The sequence below is a fragment of the Phascolarctos cinereus genome, unplaced genomic scaffold, assembly GCF_003287225.1.
Source record: "Phascolarctos cinereus isolate Bilbo 61053 unplaced genomic scaffold, phaCin_HiC Scaffold_4;HRSCAF=312, whole genome shotgun sequence".
Classification (NCBI taxonomy): Eukaryota; Metazoa; Chordata; class Mammalia; order Diprotodontia; family Phascolarctidae; genus Phascolarctos; species Phascolarctos cinereus.
Genome location: NW_027555847.1, coordinates 210,705,089 through 210,726,811, shown reverse-complemented (window position 1 = coordinate 210,726,811; position 21,723 = coordinate 210,705,089). Strand labels below are relative to the sequence as shown.

General features: G+C 35.3%; 1 protein-coding gene across 3 annotated transcripts in view; it reads right to left on the bottom strand.

Annotated features, from left to right (window-relative positions):
• Window positions 1–4,290: 4,290 nt before the first annotated feature.
• The window catches only part of MOSMO (modulator of smoothened), a 72,100-nt gene continuing 54,667 nt past the window's right edge, over window positions 4,291–21,723 (bottom strand). For 2 of the 3 annotated variants that reach the window (XM_020965401.2, XM_020965402.2), the window contains 2 exons: window positions 10,073–10,285; window positions 4,291–5,145 (listed from right to left, as the gene is read on the bottom strand). In XM_020965401.2, coding sequence (XP_020821060.1) covers window positions 4,961–5,145; window positions 10,073–10,285 — 398 coding nt within the window. In that variant the 3' untranslated portion in view covers window positions 4,291–4,960. Of the gene's footprint in view, window positions 5,146–5,531; window positions 5,574–10,072; window positions 10,286–21,723 lie in introns of all 3 variants that reach the window. The other variant, XM_078152889.1, reaches the window with a different exon arrangement.

The window sequence follows — 21,723 nt, the reverse complement described above, 5'->3', positions numbered from 1 at the left end:
CGTCAAAAGAAACCTTGAAAGGGGTGTGTGTGTGTGTGTGTGTGTGTGTGTGTATACACATACAATTAGAAAAGGCTAAACACTTAAGTATTGTTCAGTTGTTTTAATTATGTCTAACTCTTCGAGACCCTGGTAGATACTGGAGTGGTTGCTATTTCCTTCTCTAGCTTATTTTACAGATGAGGAAACTGAGGCAACCAGGGTTAAGTAACTTGCCCAGGGTCTCAAAACTACTAAAAGTTTGAGGATCAATTTGAACTAAGGTCTTCCAGTGTACTATCTATTGTGCCACCTAGCTACCCTAAAACACCTAAGTAATTACATTCTATCAAGAGGAGAACAGACAAGTGCACCTACTACTTTCAAGGGTCACAGAAGGGGGACTTAACACAGATAAACACAGGGCCTTGTTGTGGTTTGGTTCTGTTTGGTTTTAAGAAAGAAAGAAAAGGGAGGGAAAAAGTATAAGGCAGAGGAATTTGCTATCTCAAACAAATAGGGTATATAAGAATATATAAACATGAAAAAAATTTCATGAAGTTCATTCTTACATGAACTGAGCAAAGAATGGTTGAACACACACACAGAGTTTGGTGTATGAATACTCTAAATTCAACAAGAAAATAGGCAGGAATAGGCAAAGGAGTTAGATGAATACTGAAGAGCAGAGTCCAGAAGGGGACAGTCACAAGGAAAATAAACTTCACCTTTAAAGGGTTGCTCATAAAAGGAGGATTAAAAAGAGAAAAAAATGAAAGAAACAGATCAGGACCTGGCCTTAGTGAAGAAATAAGGGATAGAAGAATAGGAACCACTTTGATTATAGATTACTAGTGTTGATCAGATTAATTCTCTTTCTCCCCTTCTTTTCTCTTTGTAAAGGAAGTGGGGGACAGAGAGGAAAAAGTGTAAGTCATGACGGAAATACACAATTAACAATCATAGCAGTGAACATGAAGGAAATAAGCTCACAAAATGGAGCAGAATGGATTGGAATGCAGAATCCTAAAATATGTTGTATAAAAGCAGCACATTTGAAATGTAAAGATTCAGACAGTTAAAATGAACAGATGGAAAAGGATTTATTATGCTTTAGATGAATTCAAATCAATTGAATCGGTTTTAGTTTGTTTAGTAGACAATTTATTTTGATAAACTTGCTCGATAACAAAAATACAAGTGAAGAAAATTATGTTCATTTTATACAGCTTGTATTAACAATTTGTTTTGAAATTATTAATTGAAAAATGTTATAACCAATTAAAAAACAATCCTTAATAAAGTTTGGGATAATATACAGACTTTGAGCACAAACTTTAAAATCTCTTGAGGTGATAACAACCATGAACTCTTTTGTTGGGAATTCTACCCATGCAGACTTTTCCTTCATATATTTTTTATCCTTCAAAACTTTCAGAAGGACAGCTTCCTGTTTTAAATTGTTATGGTATTTTTTCCTTTTATCCCTATATACACATATACATATGTGTGTGTATGTGTGTGTGTGCACGTGTGCGTGTGTGTATATTTTGTATATTTATATTTCAACAGGGGAGGGGACAAACAGATTCTGGAAAAAGTTATTTATGATAGTCATAAAAACTTATGACCAAAGAGTGTTTTTAACAAAGAAAAACAAAGGCTACATGTATTCTTCTGAGGAAGCCCACACCTAAAGATAAAACTGAGATAAAGCTTCTTGAAATCTAAAGCACATTCACCACTTCTTTCCAGGGCCTTTCTTCCAAATCAGTAGGTGTAATGCTTGATACCAGGACTTCCATTTAACATAACATACTAAAGAATTTAGTCACAGAATGTCAAATATTGATATCAAACCTTTGGGCAAAAGAGTGAAAATTAATTAGGTGTTTTGGTCATCTAGAATGTAAGATAAGAGCTGTCCTTCAAAAACAAAACAAAATAGAAAGTAGGTGGAGTCAAAGAAAATTACATAAACACATTAAAAACATAGAACGTGGATTACCTTTGGAAAGAACCATACTGAAATAATTGTTTTTAATGAATTAAAGAGTTTAAATGTTTACAGATATTTAGGCATGTTCAATAAGAACTTCCTAGAGTTTAAAACTAATTAAACTTTGTGCAAATAAAACCTATAAATAGTTTTCAGCAGATTTTACAGTGACACTCTTAGGTATGAAAAAATGTACACAACTTTAAAAACAAAGTAACAGATAAAAGTTTGACAAATGATTGCACCATAAACAGTGTCTTATATACAGTTTACAAGATATGATTTTCTGCTATAAATTAATACTGTACTACATAGTACTTAATATAGTGAGTGACCTTATTAAAGGCAACTGCCAATAGTTGTCTATTTTTTCACTTACAGGATTTATAGATTTCTTTATGTAAATGGTTTCATTTCCATGTTTGGACAACAGTCCAAAGATTTGACTTCACATACTACTAGATGAAGTTGGGGTTGCTTTGTTCCTGGGTTTAATAGCCAGTGGGTCTGGCCAGTGGATGATTCCAACTCATTGGTCATTCACACACTGGGTATTTTCCAAGATGATGAAATTAGAGACATTTCGATGGTTTAGATAACAGATACTAAACAAAATCCTAAGACTTGTCATCTTACACATAATACCATTTTAAGTGATGGACGTAAACAAGTGGGGAAATTCTTAGCAGCCGAGAAACTCTCTCTCCCCATGCCCATGATCCAGTTAAAATATTTTGTGAAACTATTTACAATAAGATTGATCTTTTGGAAGAAGAAAAGCTCTTTAGTCACATCATAAATTAATTTGAATCATACTTTGCTAACACTTTATTCAGTGGTATAACGGTTATATCCAAAGCTTCACATCAAAGTGACCCATTTTGAGGACCAACCAAATCTCAATTGGCATAGCAACCCAGCAAACAAACGTCCAGAGAACATGTCCAGTAGTATTCTTAAAATTGGATATACATCATAATACTTCAGAAAAATTTTTTTTCTCTTAGAACTTTTGCTAAGGTGATGTCACCTTAGAAATGGAAAAAAAATTACCGTATAACATTTGGGGAATACTACACAGATATAATAATCCAAGAACACCCAAAACAAAAATGAGCTGATATACTGGGGTTTATTTTAACACTAAGATGTTTTTTAATTAACAGTGGAGGTATATGAATGGTGAATAGGTACATAGGAACTATGTAAGAGTTTTTGTTTTCTTATCTGACAAGGGAGCCAAGTAATTCCATGTATACTTCAAAATACAATGTGGCTTCCTGGAAAACTGCCCTCTGCAACAATTATTTAGGCATGTAACTCTTCTGACAGGTATATTTGGTTTGCCATTTCACTGTAAAGAACAAAGACTTGACTCTACTGCCAAAAAATGCCCTGATCCACTACACAAAGGGGAGAATATTCATAGTGTGTTAATTTGGAGAGGGGGAAATGAACCTGAGGGAAATGAGAAAGGAAGGGAATTAGGTAAAGAGAGACACAACTATTTGTGGTTTAAGGTTTAGCTGAAGTGTCTCTTTTAGGAAGAAACTTAAGTTGTGGGTTTAGACAACCCTTAAAGTAAATGCACATTTAAAAATGTTAGCTTTTAGCAAACAAGGCATAGAAAATAAAAAGGTATTGCTCAGGTTTTTGATGAAGATGAATTAATAATGCTTAGAGGTGGAACAAATACAAATTCATTTTTTAATGGAAGAATGAAGTTAGTACTTGTAAATGACCAAAATACTGCTGTCTATATTCACTAGTGAGCTTTATATTTTTGTAGAGTTGCTGTGCTTAAACCTAGATCAATGCATTATTAATATAACAGACAAAGCAAGTAGAAAAGAGAATCTCTGTACAACAGACAACAGTTGATAATAATTTAAATAGATTTCCCAAATTTGGGTTTGAAGTGTGACATGATCTTGCCTTCTACCCTCATATACAAATAAATTAACCATACAAAGAATCTTTAGCTTAACTTAAAATTGCACCTAGAAAAGTATGGGATTATTTGTACCTATTACAAAAACCTGTTAAAATCAAGGGCTGCTACAAAGAATGAGGTAAACTGAAGACTCTCTCCACGCTGCGGCCTTCAGAGAAATGGCTTTTTTTCTGTTGAATTCTAGGTTTGCACACCACAGTGTTTTGCTAGCAAAGCATTCCAAGTTCTCTTCCAGGAACTGTATAGGTATATATATGTATATAGACATATATACATACATACATACATATATATTATATATTATATATATACATATACACACACACATACACATACACACACTGTATACTGCATCAGCAAAATATATATATTATATATATTTATATAAATATAAGGAAGATTCCCTCCACCCCCAAAAGAACATATTTCCTAATATGTTTTTTTGTTGTTGAATTTTTTTAAAACACAGAAAATGGGGAATTTAAAGGTTTTTTTCAACACATATTTTAGCAAACACATTTTGATCTATTGGCTTCTTGGCGCAGTAATGCAACAGCAATTCATTTGGGGGCCAAAGGTTTATCTTATCACATGGGAGTTTTGTACACTAATATCTTAGGAAGTGAGGCCAGCCCCACTTGAACTTTTCTTGCAACCATCTGGTCCACCATTAGTTCATAAATAGTTAAAAAAAATTAATCAGACAAAAACAGAACGGTACAGTCACTTAGGGCCATATGCTTTTCAGTATAAAGTATTCTTCTTCACTAGGTTGCTATCACAGTGCAGACCTGACTGCCTGAATATGCTCAGGAGATTTAGTCAATGTTGTCTGTATTTGGTTATGGAAAAGGCTCTCCATTTTAATCCAAAGTGCATAGTGAGAACGAGTCAACACATTTCTCTTTTCAGTAACAGATAGCTTCATCTAAGCATCCTCCTGAGAACAGGACTGCTGAGATGCCTTGCCTTCGTCTTCCCCACCCTCCATCTTTCCCACAAAAGAAGTCAAGCAGTTTAGACATTCATCAGCCAGGTAAACAAACTTTGCCAGCAAATAGAAGTCCCACTATTGTAAAGAAAATTGATAAGACAAATAGTACATATGAAGACCCAACTACTGTATTGTTGGGCAGTTTATAAGGTTGACCTCCAACTTCATTGATGTAAAATCCTATTGGAAATATTAGGGCAGCCATACAGAAAAGGATCACTGTAAAACAAACCAAAAAACCATAAATTAGTGATGTGGTTTGGTGATTTGAAAAACAATGACAATTTGGCAAAAAGACATTTATGAAATCTGTGAAGTTTGATAGAGAGGTGGAGAAATGAGTCAGGGGTATCATTAACAACATCAATAGTAAATAAATATCCTGTTAAAAGATGGTTTATTATTATATTGATTTGAATACACCTAGTCCCTTGAACATAACTATAAGGAATAAAGATTTATATAACATGGTAATTAACCTTTAACACAGTGTCATTCCTATTTCCAACATCTAAATTGTAAATGGTTTTTATCACATTTGCTAAGTATTCCTTTGTTCTACTGAGGGTTCTATTCCTGACTAATTCACTGGTTAAGATACCAACTTTATGTTCCTCTGACTGGATGTTCACCTTTGAAGTACAGACCTGAAGACAAAGCACAATGTAAAAATTTGGTGTTAATTTAATTTACTATAACATTAAAAAGACTATCAGAATTTTTTAATACCATCTTTTAAATATCAATGTTCCTCTAGTGTTTTATATGGTTCAGGTCATGGAACACTGCAGTCTCTGAAGAAGTGAAAGTAAAAATCACCTCAAAGGTAAAAGAGGCACATGGTCAATATGAGCAGGCTGCAACATAATAAATCAGGAATACTGAAGAAGTGGAAAAAGGATGTCGAAGAAAAACAGGAAGAGGAAAAGGAAGAGGAAGACGAGGAAGAAGAAGAAAGGCTTGTGTGGTGAAGGACAGCTTGTGTGCTTCACTGGCATATGTGCAATGTCAGCAGAACACAAGGAAGCACATTGTGTGGAAGCTCTGTGGTGAATGCACAGGGTGAGAGTTGCATGGGATGGGCAAGCACAGCGAGGTTGCAGTGTGCATCATTGGAGGCAATACCCATATAGATGAGATTTCAGATCCACTTGTATGTAGTGAATATTTCTTTTATTCAGATTTAAGCCAGATCACTTAAAACCCTGCTGTGTTCACTCAGACAAAAGTACCTGAAGATATTTCATTACACTGCCACAGAAAGTGGGAAGGACAGAGATTTACCACTGCCTACAGACCCAAGGGAATTTAGCAACTATCTAGGAGATATCTGCACTGTCCAAATAGTTGCTTTTCACTCTAAACAATGTTCTAAAGAAAATAAAATCCCTCTCAATTTCCTGGGCATAGTTTTACAGGGAAAAGCAGATTTAAAAAGACCTTGTTTTGCTTTGACTGTACAAGCACAATTAAATATTGTGATGAAAAATGCTGGTCAAAACTCTACTGGACAGGCATAAAAACTTTGTATGTCTGGCTCAACAGCTTTTAATATGCTTGTAGAAAGTGTTTTAGAAAATTATGTCCCATTGTGCTAATTCATAGTTCCTGGGTAATGAAATCACCTATGTTTTCAAGAAAATATTTTTGAGTGTTTTGAAAGGAACTTTACCTCTGGTTAAATTTACTCATGGCCAAATATTAATTCCATCCTGTGTAGCTTAATTAGTTTGAGATCTAGAAAATCATACTATCTCCAGTATAATGTAAAACAAGACGTAGATAGTCACTGCTTGTCAAAAGAAAGAAAAGTGTAGTAGAAAGAGAGCTGGCTTGCTGCTGGAGATCTGGATTTGAATACTAGATCTGATATGATACTACCTATATGATTTGGGCCAAGTCGCTAAACTCCCTGAGGCTCAGTTTCCTTATCTGTAAAAAAAAAAAAAAGGGGTTGGTTTCAATCTCTTAATATCTCTTTCTGGCTCTAATGATTTACAAGACTTGAAGTTTTCCATTACCATCACTGTAGCTTCTTTCAGGTTCAGTTTACTTTTTAGACTAAATTTTCTAAGCTAGCCAAATTACAGAATTTAGTGTGACAGTATGAATAAATAAAAATAAAAATGGGATCTTTTTCTAGAACGGTATCTTCTTAAGGATAAAATTCTAAGTAATAAACACTACAGCACTTAGGGCTGTTTCAGTGGCATGATTTGATATTGTTTTATCTTATAGAAAGACAAGCATTATTTCATTCTGGAAAACTATCACACTCATTGATATGTAACTGGAGTTAGATTACTTCAAATACCCACTAGGGACAAACATTTATCAAGTAAGTTTTAATGTTTTATGCCATTTCATTATCTAGTCAACAGTAAAGAATAATTTTATATAGGGCTGCCAATGGCCACTTCCCAGCCTATTTGACACAATTTGCTGATGAAGCTTGCGACCTAATATGATTTGATAGGAGATCTGTAGCTATAATCTAAGTCTTCAATAATACACAATCTTGTTAAAACACAAGAGAGAAACAATTCTTTTTAAAATGTCACTTTCTTAGTGTTGAAAAAACTGGCTGCTAATTATCTTAATCTTGTACTCAAAATGAAGTTAATGGAAAAATACTTTAAAGAATTATACATTTTAAAGCTGCTACTTTTAGAAACTGACATGCAAATGACACTCCTGCCTCTTTCTGTCCCCAGTGTGAAATTAATATTCACATTTTTAGTGGAGTAATCAGTGAACATATTCACATTAAAATAATCTTTAATATTTTATATGAGTTGAACGTTTTCCAAACTGGCAGGAAAAGGCTTAATCATTTTAGAAGAAAGCAGATTTTTATTCAATCTGATCTTGGTTGACATCTAAAGACTTATCAGTTCTTAGGCTTAAGATAAATTTTGTATCTATATTTTTTAACTGGTTATAAGGAACTATTAAGTTACTTGAGAAGTGACGATGATAATAAATCTACTAACTTCTGAAGAGTCAGAACAAAAAAGGGAAACAATCACCTTAGATGTGCTGGTAGATGAGGAGGAGACAGAAGTCAGAAGAGACAAGACTGGCATCATAGCATAGCAGAAAGAACAATGGCCTCAGAGCCAAAAGACCTTTGTTCAAGTCCCACCTTTGTGGTTCCATAACTTGTTAACTTTGAGACTTGGAATATTCAACTCCCAGAAATCTAAGTATCTTCCTTTATTTAAAAATGTGTACAACAATACCACTCCTACCTACCTCAGAGGGTTAAGAGGAAATTGCTTTGCAAATGGTAAAGCAATATATAAGCATGAGTTGTTATTTTTATTTATAAGGTCTTTCAATAAATATGATCAAAGACATCACTTTGCCTTCCCTTCTTTCTGCAGTGATTTCATCATGAAATCTCTTCCAAATTTTCCCACAGAGGAATCCATCAAACAATGACCTGTTTGATCCATGAACCAATATGACTAATAGAATGGTATATAACAAAATCAAGGTAATCTTCAAAGTTGGGATATAAACACCAGAGGGAGCCCATTCCCTCCTATTACTGTCACACTACAGTAGATGATCTCAACTGGCTAAAACATTAAGCTTGAGGCTTATTCTACCAAACTTCAAAGAGAAAGTACAAGAAAGAAGTCACGTTAATTACTGCTCCTAGTTTTGATCACTTTTGTATCAATTACCAAGAAATATATGCAGAGGCAGACCTTATGCCAATATTTCGACAAAATCTAGGGACAAATTCTTCCATTTTCACTCATAAGGAATGAACTTCAAATAGCAAACATGATTGCATTTTGCAGCAATTCATAAAGGCTTAAGTTCCCTTTTAAATCTCTCTTCGATATACCCCAAACCAGGCATTTTTTTCTTTCTTTAAACCGCCTCAGGGCCCAAATCTAAGTAAATGAGGGGACTATCTTCTCAACTGAGTTCTTCCTATATTGAAGGTGAAAGAAACTACTGGTTTGTTCTTTAAGTAGTTTATAACAGGAATGGACAACTTTTTTCTCTGTCCACAGGAAAAAAAATAAAGAAATGAAGACACAGAAAAAGAGAACTAGAAAAATGACAGGAAAAGGGAACAAACTAATACTGAAAGACATTCAGATCTCCACAAAGAGTGACTGATAGTTGTTCATGGAAAAGCAACTCTATATTTTAGCTTTCTAGGATACTGCCACTAATGATTTGTTGCCTTTTCACAACTATAGAAGCAAATGAGGATATCAATTCTTGATATCTTTATGACAGGTCAGGCAATATGAAGCTCAGAGCAAACCGAACGCATGAGTTTGAGTGTCTCTATTTCCACTTTATAATATTAAATGACTTTTATTCACTTGAAATTTGGGCTAGGTCAATCAACTAGAAGTTCCCTATAGCAGGTCTATGAAGTAGAAGATCCCTTTAGCATTATTATTACTTATCCTACAAGTCATCATATTTTCTACAGCTTTCCTATCTCTCTGAAAAGTAATAGATATAGCAGAAGTAGCAGAATTATAGAACTGACTTTTCCTCTTCATAGTGATCTATTTGGTTTAGCTCTAAGATAAGCCTTCCTATGATTTATTTTATAATTAGGCTCAATTTTCTAAGTTATAAGAGGACATGCAGCACATACATTCATTACACTCTTGAACAATGTTTAACAATGTGTAGAACAGTTGATACACATTTATTACAAAAGAAAACTTATAGATTCTTTTATAGCAGACATGCAAAAGCAATAATGTTAGTAAAAACAAACAATAATGTAATTTTGTGTTTCTGAAACTTTTTCTTTTGATTATTTTTGATATGGAGGCACAATTGCCTGTAGTCAAAAAATTGGATCAACTATGCCACAACAGAAATGAGAAACAAATTCATCAAATAATTAAGACAGCAGAAGTTTTTCCTAAAAAGTAGTCAAAGGTTTTAAAATACTAATCTTAAGTAAAAGGTCTGAATTAGTAGAGACTGAATTTTAGTTCTCTTTGTATATAGTACCTTTAGGCACTTAATGCCTATGCCAAATACTTTCTACTTTGATGTTCACTAATGTTCAGGAAGAACTGACTATTTGCTTCTGTTTTTCTTTATAAAAACCTATCTGCTTTCCTGACAAGTTTGGCAAACACAGATTACTTACTTCCAGTGAATGCTATCCAACGAGCATATTTTGTAGCTTCTCTTCGCCAATGGGAAGCCACCAGCAAGCCACATGTGACAGTCAATGAAATGATTCCCATGATGATGAAAAATAATGTGGTAACCCATTCAGGGGGAAGCCGGGGAGGGATACATGTCCTGTCACGTCCATGGATTGTTTGACACTGCCGTACAAGGCCCACAGTGAGTGCTCCTAGAGAGAAGCAAAATGTGGGGAAATGTTTATGGAGCTGTTGAGATTCTTTCTTCCTCCTCCCCCTAAAACAAACTGAGCTGTCCCTAATTTGTTAAGTCAGTGGGTTAATGCAACTCTGCTCCACAAAATAATATTTGGTGCTAGTAAACTCTAAACTTGAGGAACACGAGGAATGAGGTCAATCTAGGGCATTTAATTCCACTGAAGCCCTGGAAAGCTACACATGAAGTCTGTTTAACACATGCAATATAAACTTTTATATATCTATATCCACATAGATATATAGTTATACATAGATATATATTTATATCTATATATCAACTGTAATCATTCTGTTCTTAGATAGAAAACTCACTTGTAGTGCTTTTCTGGGTCACTGGAGACAACATTTTCTAGGAAAACTGCTGACAACATTGAGTATCTTAGACTAAGCATTAGAAAAACTACCCTGTCAAAGTTAAATGGACTAAGACACTACATCAACTTTCCCACTAAACCCCTAAAAATATGCTGGAAGAGACTGTTTCCCACTCAGTATGTTCAGTAATTTTAGAACATAATAAAAACACTATATCCACAATTTGAACAGTCACTAGCATGTCTTATCAGAAAATCAATTCAGCACAAACAACCAAAGATATATGGAGAAAATCCCAATTAGTGATTGTTATAAAAAATTGTTTTCTTTTTAGCATTAAAATAATTTCACACCAACACTATGGATTGTCTTTTATTCAACAAAGATTTATTAAGTACCTACAATATACAAGATGCTGAAGGTGATAAAAAATAAGGTAACTTTAACGTCAAATAGTTTACACTCTAATAGGCAAATAGGATGTGAATAAGCTAAAACCATAACGACAACACAAAACGAAATATAAGTGTATAGGACAGGCATAAAGTGCTCAGTTGTAAGCAGCATCAAGGAAGAAAGATTCATGGAGGAAGCAGTATTTGAATTGGGTTTTAAAATATAGACAAAAAATTCCATTCTACACCCTCAAAAGAAGGAAAACTGGGGCAGCTAGGTGGCGAAGTAGATAGAGCACCAGCCCCGGAGTCAGGAGGACCTGAGTTCAAATCTAGCCTCAGACACATAACACTCACTAGCTGTGTGACTCTGGGCAAGTCACTTAACCCCAGTTGCCTCAAAGAAAGAAAGAAAGAAGAAAAGAAAGATGGAAAAACTTTGGACATGTTCATGAAATGTAAGGAGTTCAGATCACAGAATACACAGGAAAGAAAATAGCATGGATAAGGCAAGGCAGGCTGAAGCCAGAAAGTAAAGGGTCTTGATTATAAGGAGAATGTTTGGACTATATTAAGGAGTCAGCAAAGATTTCTGACAAATTGTAATTAGATCTATGTATTACTGAAGGTTAATATGGCAACAGTGTGAAGGAACTGAGAAGAAAGAGTTAGAAAAGAAGATTGATTAGAGGAATATTTCAATAGTTTAGGTGAGATGTAATGAGGGCTTTGGCTAGGTTGGTGGCAGTGGGAATGCAAAGAAGATGCTCTATGCTGGAGCTCATGGAAGCAGAACCAAAAGGAACTGGCAACTATATGGATATGGATATGGGGGTTAAGGGAGGGGGAAGATGAGTCAAAAATGACTCATTTTGAGCCTCAGGTGACTGGAAGAATGACACTTCCATTAACAGAAACAGAAACTGCTAAGATCAGGTTTGAAGAAAAGATGAGTATAGTTTAAGAATCAGTGAAAATTTATTCACAGAATCTTAGACTCAGAGGCTAGAGGTTCTATATTCATTTGAAAAACAAACAAAACAAAAAAATCTCCAAACTTCATTCACCACTAAGAACTGTGGGAGAAAGTGTTACTCTTATACAAAGAACAGCTGCAATAAAAGTTACCTAGAAGAAAAGAAATGCCTGAGGATCTACCTAAAAATAACAGATTCCTATACTTTCTGCGCTGGCTATTTTTTCACTAGAAAGATGATTTCTTTCCAGAAAAGAACCTCTTGACCTAAGACTATGATTTTCTTTTGTCCTATTTATATTTTTACTCAATAGGATAAAGATGCCTGCCACTAACAAGTGACTTCTTAAAGAACAAAACTTGTGTATTCAGTGCTTCTGATATGTGATGGGCTGGCTGTGAAGGAAGAGGTTGCGACAGTAGTCTGGGTGTTTTAGCACCTTGGTTTTTTTTTTTTTGCTAGTGAAGTACTTTTAGAAATGAAAATGAGAGTAAATGAAGTAAGAAGTAGGTTATAGTCTCAAATGATGCTAGAATCCTGAAATTTTTTTTTAAAGTGCTAACTACATATGACCCTAGCTCTTTAATTACAGTTAACAGAGAAGGTAGAGGGAAATTAAATTTAGATAAGCTATGTTTTTATCCTGTTATAGCACTAAAATAATCTCACACAGGTCTATATGATGATCTTTGCACAGAAGAAAGATAGGAATGTAAATGTAGGATTTTTTGGAGCTAGGACTAAGGTACACACTAGAGGGAAAGAATGTAAGCAGACTTCCACAGTAACATTATGCCTACCTCTAGCCTCCACTATTTGGAGTAGTATATGCCAAATCAGAATAAATAAGTTAAATTTCCTTGGATTTCTAGTATTAATCTTTAAAAGTCTTGTGATAATTGTTTGATACAAATTAGAAAACCAGAGGAAAAAAGACAACAGTGAATATATAGCTGTCCCTAATTTATTCCCCTGCCACGGCCCCCCCCATTTTCTTGAAATGAAAACATGAAGGGGAGGGCCTCCTACAAAACTGTTAACTTATGATGACAAAGCATTTTCTTGTACTTTCTGAAAATAAAGAAGGCATTCAGGGCAGTACCCAAGAGCTCAGAACAGGAAACTACTCCTGACCATTGAGCAAAGGAAGGCCTCAAACAACAAGTTAACCTCTGTAGTCACTGTTACATATATGAAAACAGATTGTTCTATGAAAGACTATGAAAATAAACCAAAGGAACCTTACAAAGTATAATCTTTAAAAAGAAAAGGTATAATAAAAAAATCCCAAAATACAACACCAAAGTATAGTCTGATAAATTCTAATTATAGCCTTTTTGATTACTTAATCTAAAGGGCTTTATACTAAAAAAGATGAGGGAGGGAGAAGACTGCTTATGTATAACTCCCAAGTAAGATACTATAGAAAGCAGCCACAAAGAAGAAAGAATAGCAATTGCAACACCCAGAAATCCATAGGAGAAAAAAAGCTAAGAAAAGTTGGTAGCGAAATCCAGCCTCCAAAGTCCACAAATGTCCAGAGTTTTCATTTGTAATTGCCTACAGATAGAACTTTCCTAAATTTCATTTTGAAGATTTTTCCATAAAGTAACTCATTCTATATGCCATAACTCAAATATACTCTCTCTTCTTAAACATAGTTCTGAATGTATATGGTGTAGATAAAAGTATATATATATATACATACATATATAAAACACTGCTCCTTTTCCCCAATGCAGAGCATTTTATTGCTCTAGCCTAATTTATCTTTTTGTGTGTGTGGTTAAAATATTTGAAGACTTACTTTGTCTTCCTTTTTTGGCTGGAACTCAATCAAGCACAAAGAACTACGTACACACTTAGAAAAAAGCTATTAATCAAAATTATAGACACACCTTCAACAAACTAGGAGAAAGAATCTTAACAGATGTTTATCTCTAATGGAACAGCAGTGTTTCAGTGCGTACTGAATCTGATTACCAAAGGTAAAGATAAAACATTAACACCTGCATTTTGAAGGAAAGTGACTTCATGTTAATTAGTGATAAGAAAATGTAAAGTATCTAGGAAAATGAATCCCCAAGTATTTATTTATTGTTTATTATGTTTATTATGCACTGTTACACGAATCAGAGATATGACAATTAGTAAAACCTACCAATTTCAATAAAAAAAGAACCTCTTAAGACACACTGTATATCTAGTGAAAGCAAACTGTTTGTTAACATTATTATTTTATTTTATAGGTGTTGCCCTAGAACAATGCAACTTCTAACTTGGAATCACTGAGCTGGATGACATCTTAAGAGATAACTCAGTCCAAGTCCCTCATTTTACAAATTAGGAAATCAAAGGCCAAAAATGTAAGTGGCAGAGCTGGGAAGTGTTCAAACTTGTGTTATAGTGTGCTTTTCACTACTATTACCTCCTTGGGATATAATAAATTACAGTCACATATATTGTTCCATAAATTATGTCATACACATAGGTTGTTAATGTATATTACAAACAGTAGATATTCAATAGATTCTATCTGCTGAAATAAATGGAATATCTGAGTATCCTGTCATTTTCTAGTACTGTTAGCTCAGGAAACTTTTGCCCATCTGCAGACTTAATCCACTTTACTTATAACAATTAACCACGACTTTCTCTTTCTCTGAATTCCTGCACATAGGCTATGCCATACAATCTTGTATTTGACTATACTCTATTTTGTTTTATATGATCTTCTCTAGTTATTCCATGCTTATGAGGCTTAACTCCTTAACCAAGTTGTGAACACTTGAACAGAGACTGAATCATCCATCTTCCACTTCTTTTGTATCCCCCCTCCCAACCTCTAATAGTTCTTACCACAGTACTGGGCCCATGAGAAGCACTTAATAAATTCTTAGTGAACCAAAGTGAATTGAAAACAAGCTACATTTAAAATCACATTGTATTAAATGCGCTCTCCTGTAGAACACGCCTTATTCTCAGTGGCTCCCTGCAGCACACTAATTAAACACACACTCAATCATTCACTAATGTTACATCTTTATCTGCCACTTGAAGTGGCCTACAATTTCAAATCCCCTTAAACCAAATCTGTCTGTATCCTGCACTTGTTTCCTAGGTAACCAACCCTGCTAAAGAGAACTGTATGTAGTAAAAGGAAAACAAACCCCAGAGCACTACCCCTTTCTTCCTCCCTTCTCTTGGAATTTCACCTACATGATACAATATGCAAAAGAAAAAACAAGTAGTGATTCTAGGCATGGAGTCCTACCTATGGCCTCTTCATTAGGGAAGCACTATGATACGTATCATGCGGGGGGCTTGAGACACAGCTTAAACTGTCATACATGAAACCTGTATATATTTCACACTTAAAATAATTAGTAGCCATGTTATATCAAAATTGAGCAACAGACTGGAGATTCAGAAAGTTAAAAAAAATTATCTTCAAGAAAGGCACACATTACAACAATTTTTAAGTGAGCACTTAGGAATCATGTGCTGTCTGACCATGGAACAAACTCTCCCTTATAAGACCAATCTTTTGCAAAATTAAGAAATAGTTTTAATCTTGTCTTTACTGACTTTTCACCTACCCTTTTAATAGCCAGCTTTTAACCTGTGGCTCTCCTTCTTCCTTCTCGCCCCCTTCCCTATATGCCCAATTGTCTAATGCTATCCAGGGTTCTCTAGCCCAGTCTCCTCATGCTCTCCAACCCTCTCTCTCAATCCAAAACTACTTTCAGATGTCTTGCTGCTCATGTGGAAAGGCTCATTAATTCCTAAGGTATTGGTGACTGATAATCGCTTAACGTATTGTATGTGCACTTAATCAAGGGACATTGCTTAACATGAAGGAATGGTGGCACTTCAGGCATCTGTGACAGTTTAACAGGGAGATTTCTTTGAGCAAAAGAACCTTCTTCAGAGAGATCTCTTAATCATAGAACCTTGGCAACCAACCAATTCCTCCCACTGATTAGGGGCACAGACAAGGGATTAATTTGGCAGGAACAGAATGGAAAAGATAAATCCACTGACAGTTTAGAAACTTCATTTATAGACACTAAATTTTAGAAAATTTCACCAGCATTACTGGTATAGGAAAATTGACTAGCTAAGTTTTATCTCTTACAATTTCTTGCTTAACCTAAGGTAGAAAGACAGTATGGGGTTCCCTGAATTTGACTTCTTGAGTTGCCATGTTTTCCAGACACATTGGACTTAGAGTAGTGCAGAAGGCCCTGAATGGGTCAAGCATGAAACACTCACCTCCCACAGCTGACATAATTTGTTGTTTGTATTCCAAGTTGGAATCCCTGTGTCCTTGGGAAATCAGACAGGTGCCTGTCTGTACCAGACTGAGAAACTGTTTTGCATAGCTGAGACCCCTGTAGATAAGCAGACCATCCTATCTTCATGGTCTAGCAGTTTCCAAGGGAAAAGAATGCTGCTTTTGCCATCACCTTTCTCCTTTAGGAAGGGATTAGTCCTTTTCCCCTTCCATAATACTTCTCCTTTTCCCTGTAACTTAAATACCTAAAGCTTTCCCTGCACTGCTGGGCTCCTTGGTATAAGGAGTATCCACATGCCTTTCTCTTATAATAAATCCAGTTGCAATGCATGTTTCATGGACTTGTGATACTGTTTTTGGTTAACAATGGGATAATGATCCAGCTTAGAAATTAGAAGATCTTGGTTCAAGTTCTACCTCTGCCACATTTTGGCTGTATGACTCTGGATTACTATTCAGTGCTAGGCAACAGTAAAAGACTATATAAACCACAAAAAAGGCAATGGTAGAGGGAGAACTGCAATGGAATGGGGAGTTTCCTCACCTCTGAGTTTTCTATGCCAATGATATCATAGGTCTAGTCCCTATCCACATCCTGAGGTAGAGCTACAACTTTTTGCTGGCTGTTTGCTCCTCAGTCTCCTCTGTGGTGGAAGTATCAGAGGAGAGAAAGAAGGTATATTCAAGAGATGTTGTAAAGGCTGGATATGGGGGGGGAGGTGAGACACACTAAGAAGTCAAGGATGACTCCTAGGTTGTGAGCCTGAGGGACTGGGAGGATGGTGATGCCCTCTACAGAAATAACAAAGGGGGTGAGGGCGGTGAAGTGTTTAGTAGGAGAGAGTTCAATATTGGACATGTTGAGTTTAAAATATCTACTGCAAGACAGTTTGAGATGTCTGAAAGGCAGCTGGAGATAGGAGAATAGAGGCCAGCACAGAGGTAGCAGGATAGACAGATCTGAGGATCATCAGCATAGAGATAATAACTAAATCTGTGGGGGTTGATAGCACCAAGTAGTACCAAGGGAGAAGAGAACTCAGGACAAAAATCATGTGGGGCACCTACAATTAGAGGGCATAACCTAGATGAAGATCCAGCAAAGGAGTCTGAGAAGAAACAGTCTGATATGTAGGAGAACTAGGTAGGAGAAAATGGTGTTCTGAAAACCTTGACAGAAGAGATCTAGGGATCTCACTACTAGACATGTACTCTAAAGAAATCAGTGTTTAAAAGAGAAACCTCATTTTTACAAAAATATTGATATCAGCACTTTTTTTTTAACAGCAGAAAATAGATGGAAGTGAAGCTAATGTCAATCATTGTAGCATGGTTAAACTAGTTATGGTCACGAATGTAATGAGATATTACTGAACATGGATAATGATAAATTTTAAGTGGAGAGACTAGAGTTGGTCATATGGATTTGTAAAACCATCTGCACAGAGATGATAGCTATGCTCCAGGAGGTAATGAGATTCCAAAGAGTGTGCAGCAAGAGAAAAGAAGAGGGCCTTGAACACAGCCTTGGAGAACACCCACCGTTAGGGGATAAAATATGGATGATGAACCATAGAACTTTCCGTCCAGGCCTTGTTTTTATAATGAATGGCTAAGGTAAAGAGAGATAGGCAGAGTATAATTAGTAAATTTAGGTAATGTAAAGAAAAAACAACCCAAAAGATACCAGTAAAAATGTAAAAAAGAAAAAACTGCTACGGAGGAGTATGATGGAAGACGATGAATGATAATGAATCATAAATACTGAAAAGCACTAAAAACAAAACAATTCTTTGATACGTAACTTTTAAAATTTAATATTTTCCCCCAATTACATGTAAAAACAATTTTTAACATTTGTTTAATTTTTTTTTGAGTTCCTATGCCCAAAGGGCTGTAAAACTGTGTACACCCTTTGACCCAGCAATACCACTTCTAGGTCTGTATCCCAAAGAGATTATAAAAATAGGAAAAGGATCCATGTACGAAAATATTTATAGTAGCTCTTTTTGTGATGGCAAGGAATTGGAAATTGAGGGGATGTTCATCAACTGAGGAATGGCTGAACAAGTTGTTGTATATGATTGTGATGGAATACTATTGTGCTATAAGAAATGATATGCAAGCAGACTTCAGAAAAACCTGGAAAGATTTATATGAACTGATGCTGAGTGAAATAAACAGAACCAGGAGAACACTGTACACAGTAACAACTACATTGTGTGATGACTGACTTTGATAGACTTAGCTCTTCTCAGCAATGCAAGGATCTAAGACAATTCCAAAAGACTCATGATGTGCTATCCACATCCAGAGAAAGAACTATGGAGTTTGAGTGCAGACTGAAGCATACTATTTGCTCTTTCTTTCCTTCTGTTTTGTTTTGTTTCCTCTTTCTTGTGGTTCATCCCATTAGTTCTAATTCTTCTTTACATCATGACTAATATGAAAATGTCTAATATGAATGCATAAGTAGAGCCTATATCAGATCGCACACTGTCTTGGGAAGGGGAGAGGAGAGAGAGGGGAAGAAAATTTGAAACTCAAAATCTTATGGAAGTGAATGTTGAAAACTAAAAAGAAATACATTAAAAAAAAAAGACTCATGACGGAAAAGGCACATCCAGAAAGGGCTTTGGAGTCTAAATGCAGATGGATGCAGATACTACTTGCTGTCTTTTTCTTTTGTTGTTTTGTATCCTCTTTCTTGTGGTTCTTTCCACTAGGTCTAATTCTTCTTTACATCATGACTAATGTGAAAATATGTTTAACATGAATGTATAAGTAGAGCTTATATCAGATTGCACGCCATCTTAGAGAGGGGGAGGAGAAAAAGGGGAGAAAATTTAAAACTCAAAACCTTATGAAAGTGAATGCTGAAAACTAAAATTAATTAATTAAATTTATTTTTGAGTTCCAAATTCTCTCTCTCTCCCACCTTCCCCTCCCCCTCACTGAGAAGGCAAGCAATTTGATATAGATTATACATATGTAGTCATGAAAAACACTCCTATGTTAGTCACGTCATGAAATAAAACAGACAAAAAACTCCAAGAAAAATGAAGAAAGTAAAGAAAAAGTATGCTTTGATTTACATCAATTCTATTATCTGGAGATGGATAGCATTTTTCATCATAGGTCCTTCAGAACAGTCTTGGATCCTTGTATTGGTGAGAAGAGCTAAGTCATTCACATTTAATCATCCAACAATAGTGTTGTTACTGTATAGTGTTCTCCTGGTTCTGCTTATTTTACTTTGCATCAGTTCATGTAAGTTTTTCTGAGAGCATCCTGCATATCATTTCTTTTCTTTTTTTTTTTTTTTTAACATGACGCAACTGGGGTTAAATGACTTGCCTAGAGTCACACAGCTAGTAAGTGTTAGGTGTCTGAGGCCAGATTTGAACTCAGGTCCTCCTGACTCCAGGGCTGGTACTCTACCCACTGTGCCACCTAGCTGTCCCTGCATATCATTTCTTATAGCACAATAGTATTCCATCACAATCTTATACAACAACTTGTTCAGCCATTCCCCAATTGATGGACATCCCCTCAGTTTTCAATTCTTTGCCAACACTAAAAGAACTGCTATAAATATTTTTGTACACATAAGTTCTTTTCCTTTTTGCTTTTTATCTCTTTGGGATACTGACCTAGTACTCGTATTGCTGGGTCAAAGGGTATGCACAGTTTTATAGCTCTTTAGGTGTAGTTCCAAATTGCTCTGCAGAATGGTTGGATCAGTTCAACTCCACCAACAGTGCCTTAGTGTCTCAATTTTCCCCAATTCCCTCTAACATTTGTTATTTTCCTTTTCTGTCATATTAACTAATCTGACAGGTGTGGGGTGGTAGCTCAGGATTGTTTTAATTTGCATTTCTCTAATCAATAATGATTTAGAGCATTTTTTCATATGAGCATAGATGTTTGATGGCTGTGTCTGAAAAATGCCTCTTCATATCCTTTGCATATTTATCAATTGAGAAATGGCTCTTATTTCTATAAATCTTGACTCCTCTACATATTTGAGATGAAGTACTTATCAGAGAAACTTTAAAATTTTTTTTCACAGTTATGATTACAATGTATTTCCCTCTATCCTATTTTCTCTCTGTTTATACTACTCTCTTATTTTACCCTGTCCTTTCTAAAAAGTGTCTTGCTTTGATTTTTACCTCCCCCAATTGGCCCTCCCTTTTATCAGCACCCTGGGTACCCTCCTAATTCCCTGTATTGTTAAGATAGATTCCTATACCCAACTTAGTCTGCATGTTATTCCTTCTTTGAGCCAATTCCAGTGAGAGTAGGTTCAACTGCCCCTCCCTTCACTGCAAAAGCTCTTTTGTACCTTTTATGTCAGATAATTTACCCCACTCTGCCTCTCCCTTTTAATCTTCTCCCAGTGTATCTATCACATTCAATTTACACCCAATGCCCTCTGTCTATGTATACTCCTAACTGTCCTAATAATGAAAAAGTTTTTAGGAGTTACAAGTATCATTTTCCCATGTAGGAATGAAAACACTTTAACCTTATTGAATCCCTTATGATTTCTTTTTTCTGGTTATCTTTTTATGCTTCAATTGAGTTTTGTATTTGAAAGTCAAAATTTTTATTCACCTCTGGTCTTTCCATCAGGAATGTTTGAAAGTCCTCTATTTCACTGATTATCATTTCCCCCCCTGAAGGATTATACTTGGTTTGGCTGGGGTAAGTGATTCTTGGTTGTAATCCTGGCTCTTTTGCCTTCTAGAATATCATTTTCCAACCCCTTCAATCCTTTAACGTAGAAACTGCTAACTCTTGTCCTGACTGTGGCTCCACAATATTTAAATTGTTTCTTTTTGGCTGCTTGTAATATTTTCTCCTTGGATTGGGAACTTTGAAATTTGGCTGTAATATTCTTGGAGTTTTCATTTTGGGATTTCTTTCAGGTTGTGAGTGGTGGTTTCTTTCCATTTCTATTTTACCCTCTGATTCTAGGATATCAAGGCAGTTTTCCTTGATAATTTCTTGAAAGATGACGTCTAAGCTCTTTTTATTATGGTTTTCAAGCAGTCCAATAATTTTTAAATTATCTTTCCTGGATCTATTTTCCAGGTCAGTTGTTTATCCAAAGAGATAGTTCACATTGTCTTCTATTTTTTCATTATTTTAATTTTGTTTTATTGTTTCTTGATTTCTCATAAAGTCATTAGCTTCCATTTGCTCAATTCCAATTTTTAAGAAATTATTATTATTATTTTGTGAGGTAATCGGGGTTAAGTGACTTGTCCAGGGTCACACAGCTAGTGACAAGTGTCTGAGGCCAAATTTAAACTCAGACTCCAGGGGTGGTGCTCTATCCACTGCACCACTTAGCTGCTCCAAGAAATTATTTTTTTAGTGAGCTTTTGTACTTCCTTTTC